Source organism: Coenobita brevimanus, chromosome 33, assembly GCF_032717465.1.
Source record: "Coenobita brevimanus isolate Jiangsu-jjx chromosome 33, ASM3271746v2, whole genome shotgun sequence".
Taxonomy (NCBI): Eukaryota; Metazoa; Arthropoda; class Malacostraca; order Decapoda; family Coenobitidae; genus Coenobita; species Coenobita brevimanus.
Genome location: NC_136986.1, coordinates 40,629,576 through 40,643,095, shown reverse-complemented (window position 1 = coordinate 40,643,095; position 13,520 = coordinate 40,629,576). Strand labels below are relative to the sequence as shown.

The window sequence follows — 13,520 nt, the reverse complement described above, 5'->3', positions numbered from 1 at the left end:
ACCACACTACACCCACACTGTAATGCATCCTGCCACACCACACTACACCCACACTGTAATGTATCCTGCCACACCACACTACACTACACCCACACTGTAATGCATCCTGCCACACCACACTACACTACACCCACACTGTAATGCATCCTGCCACACCACACTACACCCACACTGTAATGTATCCTGCCACACCACACTACACTACACCCACACTGTAATGCATCCTGCCACACCACACTACACCCACACTGTAATGTATCCTGCCACACCACACTACACCCACACTGTAATGTATCCTGCCACACCACACTACACCCACACTGTAATGCATCCTGCCACACCACACTACACCCACACTGTAATGCATCCTGCCACACCACACTACACTCACATGTACCACACACTGTAATGCATCCTCCCACACCACACTACACTCACCACATGTACCACACTATCACTTCAACATGTATCTTTGGGGTTGCCAGGATTTCTGTAGTTAGTCCACTGGGTTTGTCTCTAGATGAACCTGAGGCTGCAACCACCACCATCATCCAATTAACAGCCCCAACCACCACCATCATCCAATTAACATCTATTTCATCCAGGCCACAACCACCACCATCATCCAATTATCATCTATTTCATCCAAGACCCAACCACCACCATCATCCAATTATCATCTATTTCATCCAGGGCACAACCACCACCATCATCCAATTATCATCTATTTCATCCAAGACACAACCACCACCATCATCCAATTATCATCTATTTCATCCAGGCCACAACCACCACCATCATCCAATTATCATCTATTTCATCCAGGCCACAACCACCACCATCATCCAATTAACATCTATTTCATCCAAGACACAACCACCACCATCATCCAATTAACATCTATTTCATCCAAGACACAACCACCACCATCATCCAATTATCATCTACTTCATCCAAGACCCAGCAGAGAGGGATGTTAACGGTGCCAAAACATCACAGCCTGGGCGCTGAGGGGACCCAAAAGCCAAGCCAAGATATAATAATATGGAGTAAATATTCTTCTGCAAAATCTTAATCTACTATGTTTAATAAATGTAGTAAACAGCAAAACCTTGATCTACAGTACTGTCTACTAATATGTAGTACAGTAAATACCGATATTCTTCTGCAAAATCTCGGTCTACTATGTTCATCATCAGTTCACACACAAGAAATAAAATTCATCATAAGGGGAAAAGAGAGGGGGGGATGTCAGTACACGTGATGGGGAGGGATGGGGGGTCACCAGGGCCCCAGGATCTCTCTCCCAGGCCTTGGTGCTATCCATATAACCATACCATCATCTCAGCTTATATTTCCAGATAAAACCACTTGAGGCAGGGGCCGGGAACAATGAATGTGCCAGCAATAAAATGGGAGAACTATCACTACCATGCACAGTGAAGTGGACTAAACGTTATTACCATCATCCTAACTAGTTCCTTTGCAAATGAATCATGACAACCATATTTCCTTCAATCACCACCACCACCTTATCCATTTTTTTTTACCTATGGATGAAGTGCAACTGGATCAAGAAAATAAACAAAAACTCAAACGAGGGAGAAGCTAGCCAACTGAGAAGGCACAAAATGGTTCAGACACTGATTTACTCAACAATCAAGCCACAGAATCTTCACTCTCTCTTTCCCCACACCCACACACACACAATGTTTACAGTACTAGTGTTCTCTCAACATACCCATTCTTCAGCCTTGCAAACTAGTTATTCTAATTACTTTTTACTTCACATCCATTTGTTAGAATTTCGTCACTCATCCTCCACATTCACGTTTTCCCCACCTAATTTTTGCAGCTGCTTCCACGATTCATAAATGCAGCACAGCTTACATTTTTCTTCAGGATCACCATTCACTTAAATCTTTTTTCCTTTATTACCGTATGTGCTTTCAAAATGTTCCTTTTTTCTTTCATTTAAACCCCTTTCTTGCATCCAGTCACTTCTTTCTCTCTGTCACTTCTTCAAACTCAGCATCCCACAAAGCTCCCTCTCTCTTAATACAAGGAAGAAGGAACCAAAGGCCAGGTGCCCGCAATTTGTTCCCGCAAAGAAAAAACAAAAACAACACAGCAGAGCGCCAAATTCAACACCCGTACATTTCAAGACGCCTGGCCACACTGCCTTCTTACTTGCTGCTCTCACTGCAACACCACACACAGCTGTAGCAGTCCTAACCAAACATTCCCTATATGCACTCTATCAGTTTTCCAAACCCACTTGCTCCCAATTCAATGACTCCAACTCCTTTACTACTCTTAACTTGTATTCAACTGTCACCATCCCTTTTCTCAGCTTCTCCACTTACAGCTTTTCTGAGTTGTTCTTGAAAATCCTCACACATCATCATCATCATCTTCATTCAGACCTTTTCCAACCTAAGACAGGGTGAGGAGTAACATCGTCCAGACAGCCCAAATCTGCTCAATCCAATGGGCCACACTTCCATTCACTCAACAATCAAGCCCCCGGAATCCTGGCTCTGTCTGATATGCCAAAAACGTTCACCACGTTCTGTAGCTTCACATAAACGTATCCGACAGAGTCAATTTGGGCGCTGTCACATTAAAAAGCAGTGCCAAATCCCTGATCATGCACTTCTCCTCATAACATTCATCCAGCCAACTCAATCTCTTGTCAGTCCCATAGCCTCACCAACTTCCAAACTTTTCTTCCTCTCACACTCATCCACCACAATCCTCACACACAGTCATAAATCCAAATCCAACATGGCAGACACCAACAACGTTATAAATACCTAAAAAGATCCATTAACATATAGAAGACATCAAAACAGGAGAGCTATCAACAGCATACATAAGGAACAGCCTCAGACTTCACCTCATAAGCTTAATAATCAACATCATCATCAACAGATCCATAAACAAAAAGAAAGCCTCAGTGCTTAAGAACCATCAACAGAATACACAATTACTTGCCTCTGTAATCCTGACTCCACCTTACAAGCAAACTGATCACCATTATCATCAACTAAGAAAGCTGCATCAACAGACAGCATCAAAGTGTGAGAACTACCAACAGCATTGCAGTGAACGCCCCTTGGAATTCTGAATCTACTTCACAATCATAAAGATATTAACTCCCAAAATGTACAATCCATTGGCTGCCATGTTACAATATAATGCAACATATTCTACCTATTATAATACCGCATTCTGAAAACAACACAATCTGCTTCATACAGACTGATTTCTGAGCAATGACTCAATTTATGAAGGGACTTGCAAATTTCTTAAGCATGCTTCTGAAAGTACACCAAATTTTACCATCCATCCATCATCCAATCCTGCATTGCCCCATGAGGAGCAAAAATCATTTCTACTGCATCACGTATTTTGAAACTCACAAAGTATAAGAAAATATTTCAGGCCACTGCTGCAGCAAAGATCAATTCACAATTTAACACAGCTGAAGATGACAATATGATGGCACGTTTTCTCACACATTTACAAAAAAAAAAAGAACAGAAACATAAAGACAATGGACATACAGTACTATATAATTCAACTGCAACAGAGTAATCCCTGATTATCTCACCATTCAGCCAAAGCTGTCCACTATGGGGGCATAACCCCTACAAAACACTTATATTGTACTGCATAACTATTTGAACATAATGAAAACAACACCAAATAGTTTTCCTGATATACAGTACAGTATATTACAGTAAAATATACAGTTGCTGTACACTGTACTCATACTGTAGTAATGTACAAGATTTTATTCCTGTGCAGTTGGCAGCAAGGTGTTGGTCAATGCTGGGGGAGGGAAGGACATTGCTATAAACCAGCCGTACTTTTTCTTGACTGATAATGATGTGTGTCAGCTTATGTGACGTTGGATAATCAGGGGTTTACTGTATTACAATTCAACAGGAATATACAGAAATCATACAATTACAGGTCAATAAATATCACTATACAAATAAATGTAGTCAGCCACAGGAATAAAAATTTTAACACAAAAAACGTACATAATATTAACGACAAATGTTTTTATAAATAAAGGGAAACAACTTGGTGTGTTCGTTAACCTTCAACATAAATGGTGGGAGGCAACTCAAGATGCTCATTAATCTGACATAAATGACGACAACTCGAGAATGTTTGCTGATCTTTGACATAAATGAAGGGAAGCGCCTCAATGCATGTTAATCTCTGATATAAATGAAGCCAAGCAAACTCATGATGCTCATTAACCTTTGACACAAATGAAGTAATATTATAAGATGCTTTTTTTTCTTTTTTTTTTTGGCTATTCAGGGCAGCTGTTTCTTTCCCCTGAATGTAGAGAAGAAGGAACCAAAGGTCGAAAGACTGCAATATAATTAACACATGAGGCAAAAGCAAGATACATTAATACTGAGATGTCTGCAAACACAGCGTAGACTGGACGTCACAGGCAGAGAGAAATAAGGTCAAGAGTGAGGAAGATCATTGCAGAACTGACCTGCTGCATATCAAAATCTTCCATAACAAGGACTACAGATATTATACTTTATTCCTGTGGCAGACTGTGCAGTACACCACTATGACATGCCAATAATATATATGCACAACATATCGTTATGAGAAAATTGGCGTAAATATGTAACAACAAATACCAATATTTCAGGCAGGATTCAATATACAAAACAGCTTCACTTACTGTTTGAAAAAAGAAAAAAGATCTATGGCTATATATCAGTAAGTCTTATTAAATGATACACATATTTATGATCTTTTAGGGCAATACCTGTTGTTGTGGGAATGGTCCCAGGTTCACTTAACTGGTACCTGGGGAATGCAGATAAATTTTGATACTTTAACAAACACCTACTGCAATCTGCTAATGACAGTTTAATAGGCAATAAATTACCATCTTTCCTTTGTAAAATGCTGAGTTGAAATAATTACAACATGAAATCCTCAATTAGCAGTGCTGGTCAACAAATGTTATGGAATGTATAAAATCAATAGATGGTATCTAATTCACACTGACAATGGCGTTATAAAAAAAAGGCAATAGGTGAGTCAGTGGCAAGTACTGTATCAATAAACTGCTGGAAACTGACCAGTACTGTTGCAGTTCTGAGGGAAAAGGTATTGTTAAATGAGGACGAATGTGAATTGAATGGTTTGGTGAAAGAGTTTGGGAATGTGTGTAAGAAACGGAATCTAAAAGTAGATGTAGATAATAATAAAGTTATGGTTTTTGAGAAACTAAGTCATAGCATAAACTGGTTGGTGAGGGAATGGAGAATGAGAGTGCATCCAAGTACTTGGATAGTGTTAAGTAAGGATGGAAGTTCATGGGAGGAAATGTTTGAAGGGGTACAGCAGGGCAGAAGAGTTACTGTTTCATTGAATGCAGTGATAAAGAACAGGGAAGTGAAGAAATGTGGTAAGGAAATATGTTGTATGACAGTGTTATCTAATTCTGCCTATTCTAGACATATGGAAGTAAGCTCTGCACATGGACAAAAAGTCAAGAGTGTCTTATTCAATCTGCATAAGGATGAACATATATACAGTACGCACTCGTAGGAAGTGAATCCACAGTACTCGAAATGCCTAGTATGCGAGGACCTTTTTTTTACCGAATTTTAGTGTATTTTTTAAAATAATACGCAAAAGGGAGGAATCCTTCCCTTCAACATCAGAAGAGCAATTTCCTGGGCAGGAACAAGAGGATGATGCAGTGTTTGAGGTGTCAGAAACTGAATCTAAGGGTTTATGAAGGCAAGTAATAGTAAACATTGTTTTTGAGTGAAAGTTAAGTCGAAAGTGCTGAGGATGGTGGTGTCGGGTAGTGTGTCGGGTGAGTGCAAAAGGAGGTGCACGCTAGGATGTCTCACCCTGCCTCAGATCCCCAGGGTAGTGTGATGAGTAAGGATGGAAGTTTAGAGGATGAGCAGCCATATTCTTGTTGGTTTAGAGGATGAGTGATGTAAGATTTTGTTATATTTTAAGTAGCCATAATCTTGTTGGTTTATGAGTAAGGATGGAAGTTCAGATGATGAGTGATGAGCAAGGATGGAAGTTAAAAGAAGGCAGTGTTATGTAAAGGGCACAGCAGGGTAGAAGAACTGTATTCAAGCAGAATTCCTATACGGAACCTCCTCTGCCAAGGGCATGAAACTCGCGTCCTAAAAAGTGCCTACTGTGTGTGTGTGTGTGTGTGTGATTCCCTACTCTAACATATGAATGTAAAGATTGGACCCCGTTGGAGGCATATATGGAGGGAGGGAGAGAGAAAGAGAGAGAGAGAGAAAATTGGACAAATGAGGAAGAAGCACTGTGGTGTTGATGTGGATGTGACTGAGTGTTAGGAGAAATACTTTGAGATAGTTTGGCCATGTGGAGAGGATGGTGAATGAGAGACTGACTAGAAGAGTGTATGTAAGGTGGAGGGGGGGGGGACCAAGGAAGGGAAAGACTAAGGATGAGGAGGAAACCGATGGAAGGATGGTTTGGAGAGATATGAGGTAGGGCAGCAAAATGGCAGAGGACAGAACAACGCAGTGATGAATTGTTTGTGATCACAGCTTATGGGATTGAGGCATCTGGCAAGATAGATAAATAAATGGACAAACAAAGGAAATAATCAATGCTTACTTAGAATGAGTGAACTTGATGCAATTACTGGAAGCAAATGCAAGAGGATATACAATACTTAATTGTTGTATTGTTAAAAATCAACCAATGGATGCAAACAAGTTATCACTATAAAGTATGAAAGGGTAATGGTATGTAGAACACAATGCACGGCAGATCCTGGCAATGCTGACTGAGCCATTCTGCACATCCATCATCAATATGCGCATGATCATGATGATTATGATCATCATCATCATCATCCTGGCTTCTTCCCACCTCAGAATGGGGCAATGTATGGTTTAGAAAACAAGGACAAAATACATGAGAATGGGACAAGTTATATGTGGATCACCCTGTATTTTTGAGTACCTGTCTCATATAATGGACTTTCTGTATGTGATGTACAGGCATAAGCAAAAGTCTGCCAACAATACACTGCCAGCACTATCTTGTATTCCATATTTATCACTCTTCCCCAACTGATACAGCAAAATAGTCTTTTTACTGGTGCTAAAACAGACACCTTCATGAGCTATGCTGTCAGGTTATACATAACACATTAAATTGAAGCACATTGTTCCCCTATAGCAGGCTGGTGGACTATGGAAGAACAGTAACATTAGTCTGCAGCCCATGTCACATAAAATACTTCAAATAACACTCCAATGCTACAGCTGGCACAGAAGTGTCTACATATTTTTGCTCATGCTCAGGACACAAGTCCTGGTACACATTTTATAGCTTGTGACAGCAGAAGGTTCTCCAATTGTCTGTAACTTTACTTGACAGAGGTGAATATGTCTAACTCGTTTCAGCTCAGCTGACAGCAGGAGACAATGAGATTAGGAGTCTGATCTGACTACAAATGGTGACTCATTTCTACCTGATAGCAAAGGTTCAATGAATTTTATGCAAAGTGGATACTTTGTGGCTACACTGAGTGACAAGCCAAGTGGCTTCTTGCTGCCCTACTACATTTTCACGTTTCAGCCAAACATACGGTCCCATAAAGGTGTAAGGAGTCAAGGCGGTCCAACTGGATGTGGCCCATACAGGATTATACCAGTGAGTAGCTTAGTCCCAGGCCTCCTTGCAAAAGGGAAAACAAAATATTGATTAATAAATGGGTGGCTGTGAATATGTTGTCCATCATGACAGATGTGAACAAATAATGTGCTATGTCTGAATTATGACAGCCAGATAAGGGCAACGGCTCATCACTGAAGCATTGCGTGGACTATTAAAAATAAAGGAACAAAGGGAGTCGTGGTATTAACAAGCCATCCATGTCTACGTGATTTCCCCACCATCCAGAACATCGCACTAGCCAGGGCTCAATGCATACACACAAACATCTTCCACCCACTGCCTGATATGCCACAAATCCTTCCAAACATGAGCACAAGTGTTTAACCCTTGACTTCACCTAAGTTTGAAACTCCATGCAGCCCCATGCATACCAATGTTGTAATCAATATACACGTGGCACACAATGGAGGGTTGTGTGTACTGTGAGTGGATGTTCAACCCATATTATGTGTATAGCCCAGCAGCCATCACCTGATCTTTATAATCGTCTGCATGAGGAGCACAGGGACCTGCTGTTCGCAATGCTACAGAATGTCCAATGCAAGCAATTGCTAAATAAATGGACTGTCATTATTTAGTGGGGGAGAGTTAAATCAATTTAACCACCCTGAAACTTTTTGTGTGTATTTGGTTTGTAATGGGACTTCTTAGATTATATAAAAAAAATAAAACTACAATCTTTTCAGTCTGAATAATACAAAGAAGTTGACCCATATATGGCAGACCAGTACCATTATTTTAGATGAAATTATTTATAACTGCTTTACAATAAGCTTTAATTACTTATATACTACTTTGCTGCCTTACGTCATAAATGGTAGTCGATCCCACAGTACACCATACTTTTCACTAATCTTACACTTTCAGCAAAATTTTTAGGCACTTCCAATAATTGTTCCTCTGTACAAAGGAAAAGGAGAGAGAGAAGTATGTGGTAACCATTACTGAATAATCACTATTTGACTGGTAATAATATATGGTATAGAATATTCATACATTGATAGGGTTAGGCATATGACAGATAGTTGTATATTTCACAAGGGGGATTTAGCTTGTAAGGGAAGTAAGGTGTGTAGATCAGATAGTTTGTATCTAAGATGTTATTAGAACTATCTAGAGAAGGAAGGAAAGTGTATGCTGCCTTTTCATGGAGCAGTTGGAGAAAGCTTATGATAGAATAGATAGGCAAGGTATGATAGACAGGTATTAGCAGAATATATGGAGTGGAGGGGAAATTGTTGAGTGCTGTGAAGAGTATGTAGCAAGGGAGCTAAACATGCTTACAGTGAGGTGAAAGCTGAGTGAGTTCTTTGATCTCAGTAAGGGACTGATGCAGTGTGTCAGCATGTCCTGGCTGTTTAATATATATATGGATGGGGTTGTAAAGGAGGTCCAAGGTAGGAACACACGTGGACACACCCCTGCTACACCAGGGTGAGATTTAGGAAGTGTTGCTGTTTGCTGATGACGGATTGATTGAGCCACATGAATGGGAGTTGCAAGGTTTGGTGAATGAATTGGGACAGGCCTGAGAGGAGACAGGTGACGGGAGAAGTTATGGTGTTTGAGAGGAATGAGAGTCACAGAGTGTGCAGTGAGGTTGGATGGTGAGGATATGGAGAATGTGAGTGCATTCAAGTACTTGGGTTCCGTGTGAGAGTAAGGATTGGAACTTTCCAAGACAAATACGTGAAAATAGTCCCATACTAGGTTTTACCTTCCTGGTACACTACATGACAGTGATGAGAAATAGGCACACAACGGTATGGAAGTTGTGTCACTGTCAAAGTGGTATTGTGATCCCTATCCCTGACCATGCCACTCCAAGACCTTGCAAGAGGGGAACAAGTCAAGGGACCTGGGAGCCAGTGGAAATGAGTGCCCACTTGAGAGGAGCAATAAATAAATGACTGGAGGGACAGGTAATGACGAATGAAGAAGTGAAAACTTGTGGGGTAGATGTGGATGTGGTTGAAAAGATTAGGAGACTTTTCTGAGGTGGTTTGGACATGTTTATTGACTGCCAGCATGAAAGACTGACTAAGAATCTTTTCAGGTCTGATTTGGTGGAGGGAGGGATGGGGAGGGTAGACCGAGGATGAGGTGGAGGGATTTTCAGAGGTATAAAAAACTTTACTTACTACTTGGGGGGAGGGGCCTTGTCAAAATGGTGGGTGACTGAGTCGATCCTAAACCATACTTTGTCACTAATCTTACACTTTTTAGGGCGTCGGCTATTTTTAGATAGCACATAGCACTTCCAATTTCTGCTGATAAGCATATTGTCACTGCTCGTCTCAGTACTGCTGCATTCTTTTATAAGTGCAAGGGGTCTTTATGAGTGCAAGGAGGAACTGACTGCACATGGCTGAGGCTTGTAAACAATAACCAATCCCTACTGTACACTGCAGGGTCAATTGGTGTGGGTGATTGAAACTGAAAATACAACAGCAATCTCAGAAAGTGTAGTGAATAATCTCAAACACAGATAATGCTGCAGGGAAATTTGAGTAAAAAAGTATATTGGTATGTGGAGGTTCTGGAACTCTGATCCTCATATTTTGGAAGTTGCAATGTATATCAGTTTGGTATGGTAATCCAGTAAGCTGATCCGAAGTGCCTAAAATGATAGAACTGAGCAAACCACAGGCTATAAAATGTTTGGTGTCCACTGAACTTTACTAAATAATAATAAAACCAACAACAATAATAATAATAATAATAACAGCAATGATCAATCAATAATCACCTGCACAATTCACTGGGATGTCATCTCTTGAGACACAGGAGGCTTGCTAAGAAATGTTAGGAAATCACCACAGCCACAAAGACGACCAGCCACTTTCACTGTACCAACACCAGACATTGTTCAACTGACAGAAATACTGTACTAACAACCAGAGGCATCAAACATAATCAAGGAAACTTTTTATCTCATAATTCTCAACCTATCTAAAAAATTCTAGCAATATAACAACCATTTATCTAGCAGGGTATCTATGTGTATCTGGTTTATCTGTGTGTACCTATCTATCTGTTAATAATTCTAGCAATATAACAACCATTTATCTAGCAAGGTATCTATGTGTATCTGGTTTATCTGTGTGTACCTATCTATCTGTTAATAATTCTAGCAATATAACAACCATTTATCTAGCAGGGTATCTATGTGTATCTGGTTTATGTGTGTGTACCTATCTATCTGTTAATAAACTTGAAATAATACCAAGTTGTTGCAATATTCTAGCAAGTAGACTAATGCTAATCATGCAATGGAAAGGTTGCAGGACTTTACTACTGGGATATCTGGGGAACTGGCTTACTATGCTACTGTTACTTTAACCTGGCCTGCAATTACCATCTCTGTAATAGTTTAGCAAATAATGCTAGTCATGAAGAAGCAATGGAAAGGAGGTAGATCTGGAGTATGGAGGATGTAGATCTATTACCGGGCTAAAAAAAAAAAAAAAAGCTAAATGAACATAAAGCTGGGCCATTAAGGTGACAGAACTAAGATAATTGAGTACATAGTAAACTAAATGTTAAAAATAAATATCATTATAACCTTTAGACCTCCAGACTCCCTCTCAGCTGAATAAAACCATCTGGTGTTGGGTGGAATACACACAGTTGCTCTCCCACCTAACAACATTTGATTACTGAAGACTACCAGCTTGATATTTTATTAGGCCTTTTGGTGAGTATTTCTGTTAATCTACCAGCCTGATAGTGCCAGGGACTGACTCCTGACACTGCATCATTGTCGTTCTTTGTTGTTGATTAGCATGTAAAATGAGTACCTAAGTGAAGTAGCCTTGTATAACACTGTGGTGAAATAATTTAGCAAATGGTCAATGGCCTAAGTTATGAAGCAGATCATCACAATTATCATTATTATCATCAACTGTCATCATCAGTCCAACATCCTTCTCCCACCCACTGATGGGGTGAGGAATTCTCGATCAAATTTTCTTAAGTATGGAACCAACTGTTAACATACTCCGTCCACATCAACTTGACTTAAAGTGATATGGAATGGATGCAGAGCCACAGTACTGCTATCCTTGTCTTAGTCTCCAACTGAGTTACAGAGATTAGGCTACCGAAGAATAAAAACCTCAGCCGTCAAGGTGGACGAACCAAAAAATGTACAACTCATGTATGTCAGACGGGTGGCAGCAGCAGCAGTATGAGTTCAGTAGCTGTAGTTGTAGCTGTGGGGGCACAGCTGGGAACTGAAGACTGGTGTGACCAAGACAGCTATGGAGTGGTTCAGTTAAGTTCTGGCCAATCGGAGGTATTCCCCTGGAGATTTAAAGTGGCCAGTGCCCCCCTGGCCATGCCAAGAAGACAAACAACAGCAGCTACACCAACTGCAGAACACCAGTGACAGCACCAACCCCAGAAGTGGCAGTAGCACCATCACCACGAACCCCAGAAGTAGCTGTAGAAGCAGCTGCACCAACCCCATCAGTTGCAGCAGCAGCAGCAGCAGGAAGAGTAGCTCCAGCAGTACTGGTGGCCCCTAATAAAAGACATGTTTTTAGGAGATATTCCCAGATCTGTTAATTAACCCTTTGTGGCCCACGAAAAATGATAAGTTTTTACATGTTCTCAGGTCCCTTTGTGTGGACTTCAATATAGACCTTAATTAACCCCTACAGTATTGGTGCTGGAGAGGGACACCATCTAGTGACAGCACTGATGGACTATACAGAGGAGCTGCCTGATTATATAAACGTTCTTCAATGCCATCCCTATCCCCCAAAAAGGAGAATGATTGAACTACAGAATCTTTGGCCTGCATGCCACTGGGTTCATGTTCTGGTGAGCCGGGGGTTGCAACTACACTACTACTGGCAGGTTGGCATTGATAAAAGTTTACAAAAATAATATCTGAAGGTTTATAAAAGTTGTGTATACCTTTGTGTTGGCATTCATTTATTCAGATACTTAAGCATTAAGTTAGCAGATTTTGGAGAATGGTGCCATTAGACATTGCTACATTGTATGACAGAAAAAACATTTATACATTTGTGTAACAAAGTATTGAAATTATTTGTACATCTGAAAAAATGAGCCACAAATAATAAAAACAAAGCTGTAAGACTAGGTAGGCGGTGCTTGGTGACTTAAGGCCATGTCATAATAATATCAGCGTAAGATTTTTCTGTGTGGTAATATAATCAGCTTTGGAATAATTATGCTGTCTTGATTACCACTGGCGACTCAGCCTTAACCAGTAGTATACAGACAGGACTTGAACAGGTATGTATCTGGATTCTGGGCAGTGGCTTTCAGCCTGAACCATCAGTGGATAGACAGGACATGAGGTTAACAGTACTCAGTATACCGCTTTTGAAATATCAGCTATATAGTAAACAGAAAAATCAAATAAAAAAAATCGAAGTTTTTTTACAATAAAAAAAAAAGAAAAAAAATCACCAACCCTGACTACTAGTACAGGAGGCCTAAGATGAACTGACTGATTTTGTCATTGGTCTGGCTTGATTCTCTGAATATACAAACGTTCCTCAAGTACTTTCTTATTCCTAGAAAAAATATGGCAGACTACAGCAGATGGGCAACTTCATGCCTACAGACCACAGAGTTCCCATTTCAGACAGGCCTGGGGCCACAACTACCACAACGTGGGGAAAAGTGGAAAATCCACTCCGTAGGGAGAAAACAAACTTTAATAAATGCCAATCAATCTATCAAACACACTGTATAAAGACAATAATAGCTAATAAAAATCATAATCATCTAATCCT

General features: G+C 40.3%; 1 protein-coding gene across 1 annotated transcript in view; it reads left to right on the top strand.

Annotated features, from left to right (window-relative positions):
- The window catches only part of LOC145395873 (uncharacterized), a 74,889-nt gene extending 62,753 nt beyond the window's left edge, over positions 1 to 12,136 (top strand). Inside the window, exon 7 of the mRNA XM_080269397.1 lies at positions 11,838 to 12,136. Coding sequence (XP_080125523.1) covers positions 11,838 to 12,136 — 299 coding nt within the window. The remainder of the gene's footprint in view (positions 1 to 11,837) is intronic.
- The last annotated feature ends 1,384 nt before the right edge of the window (positions 12,137 to 13,520 follow it).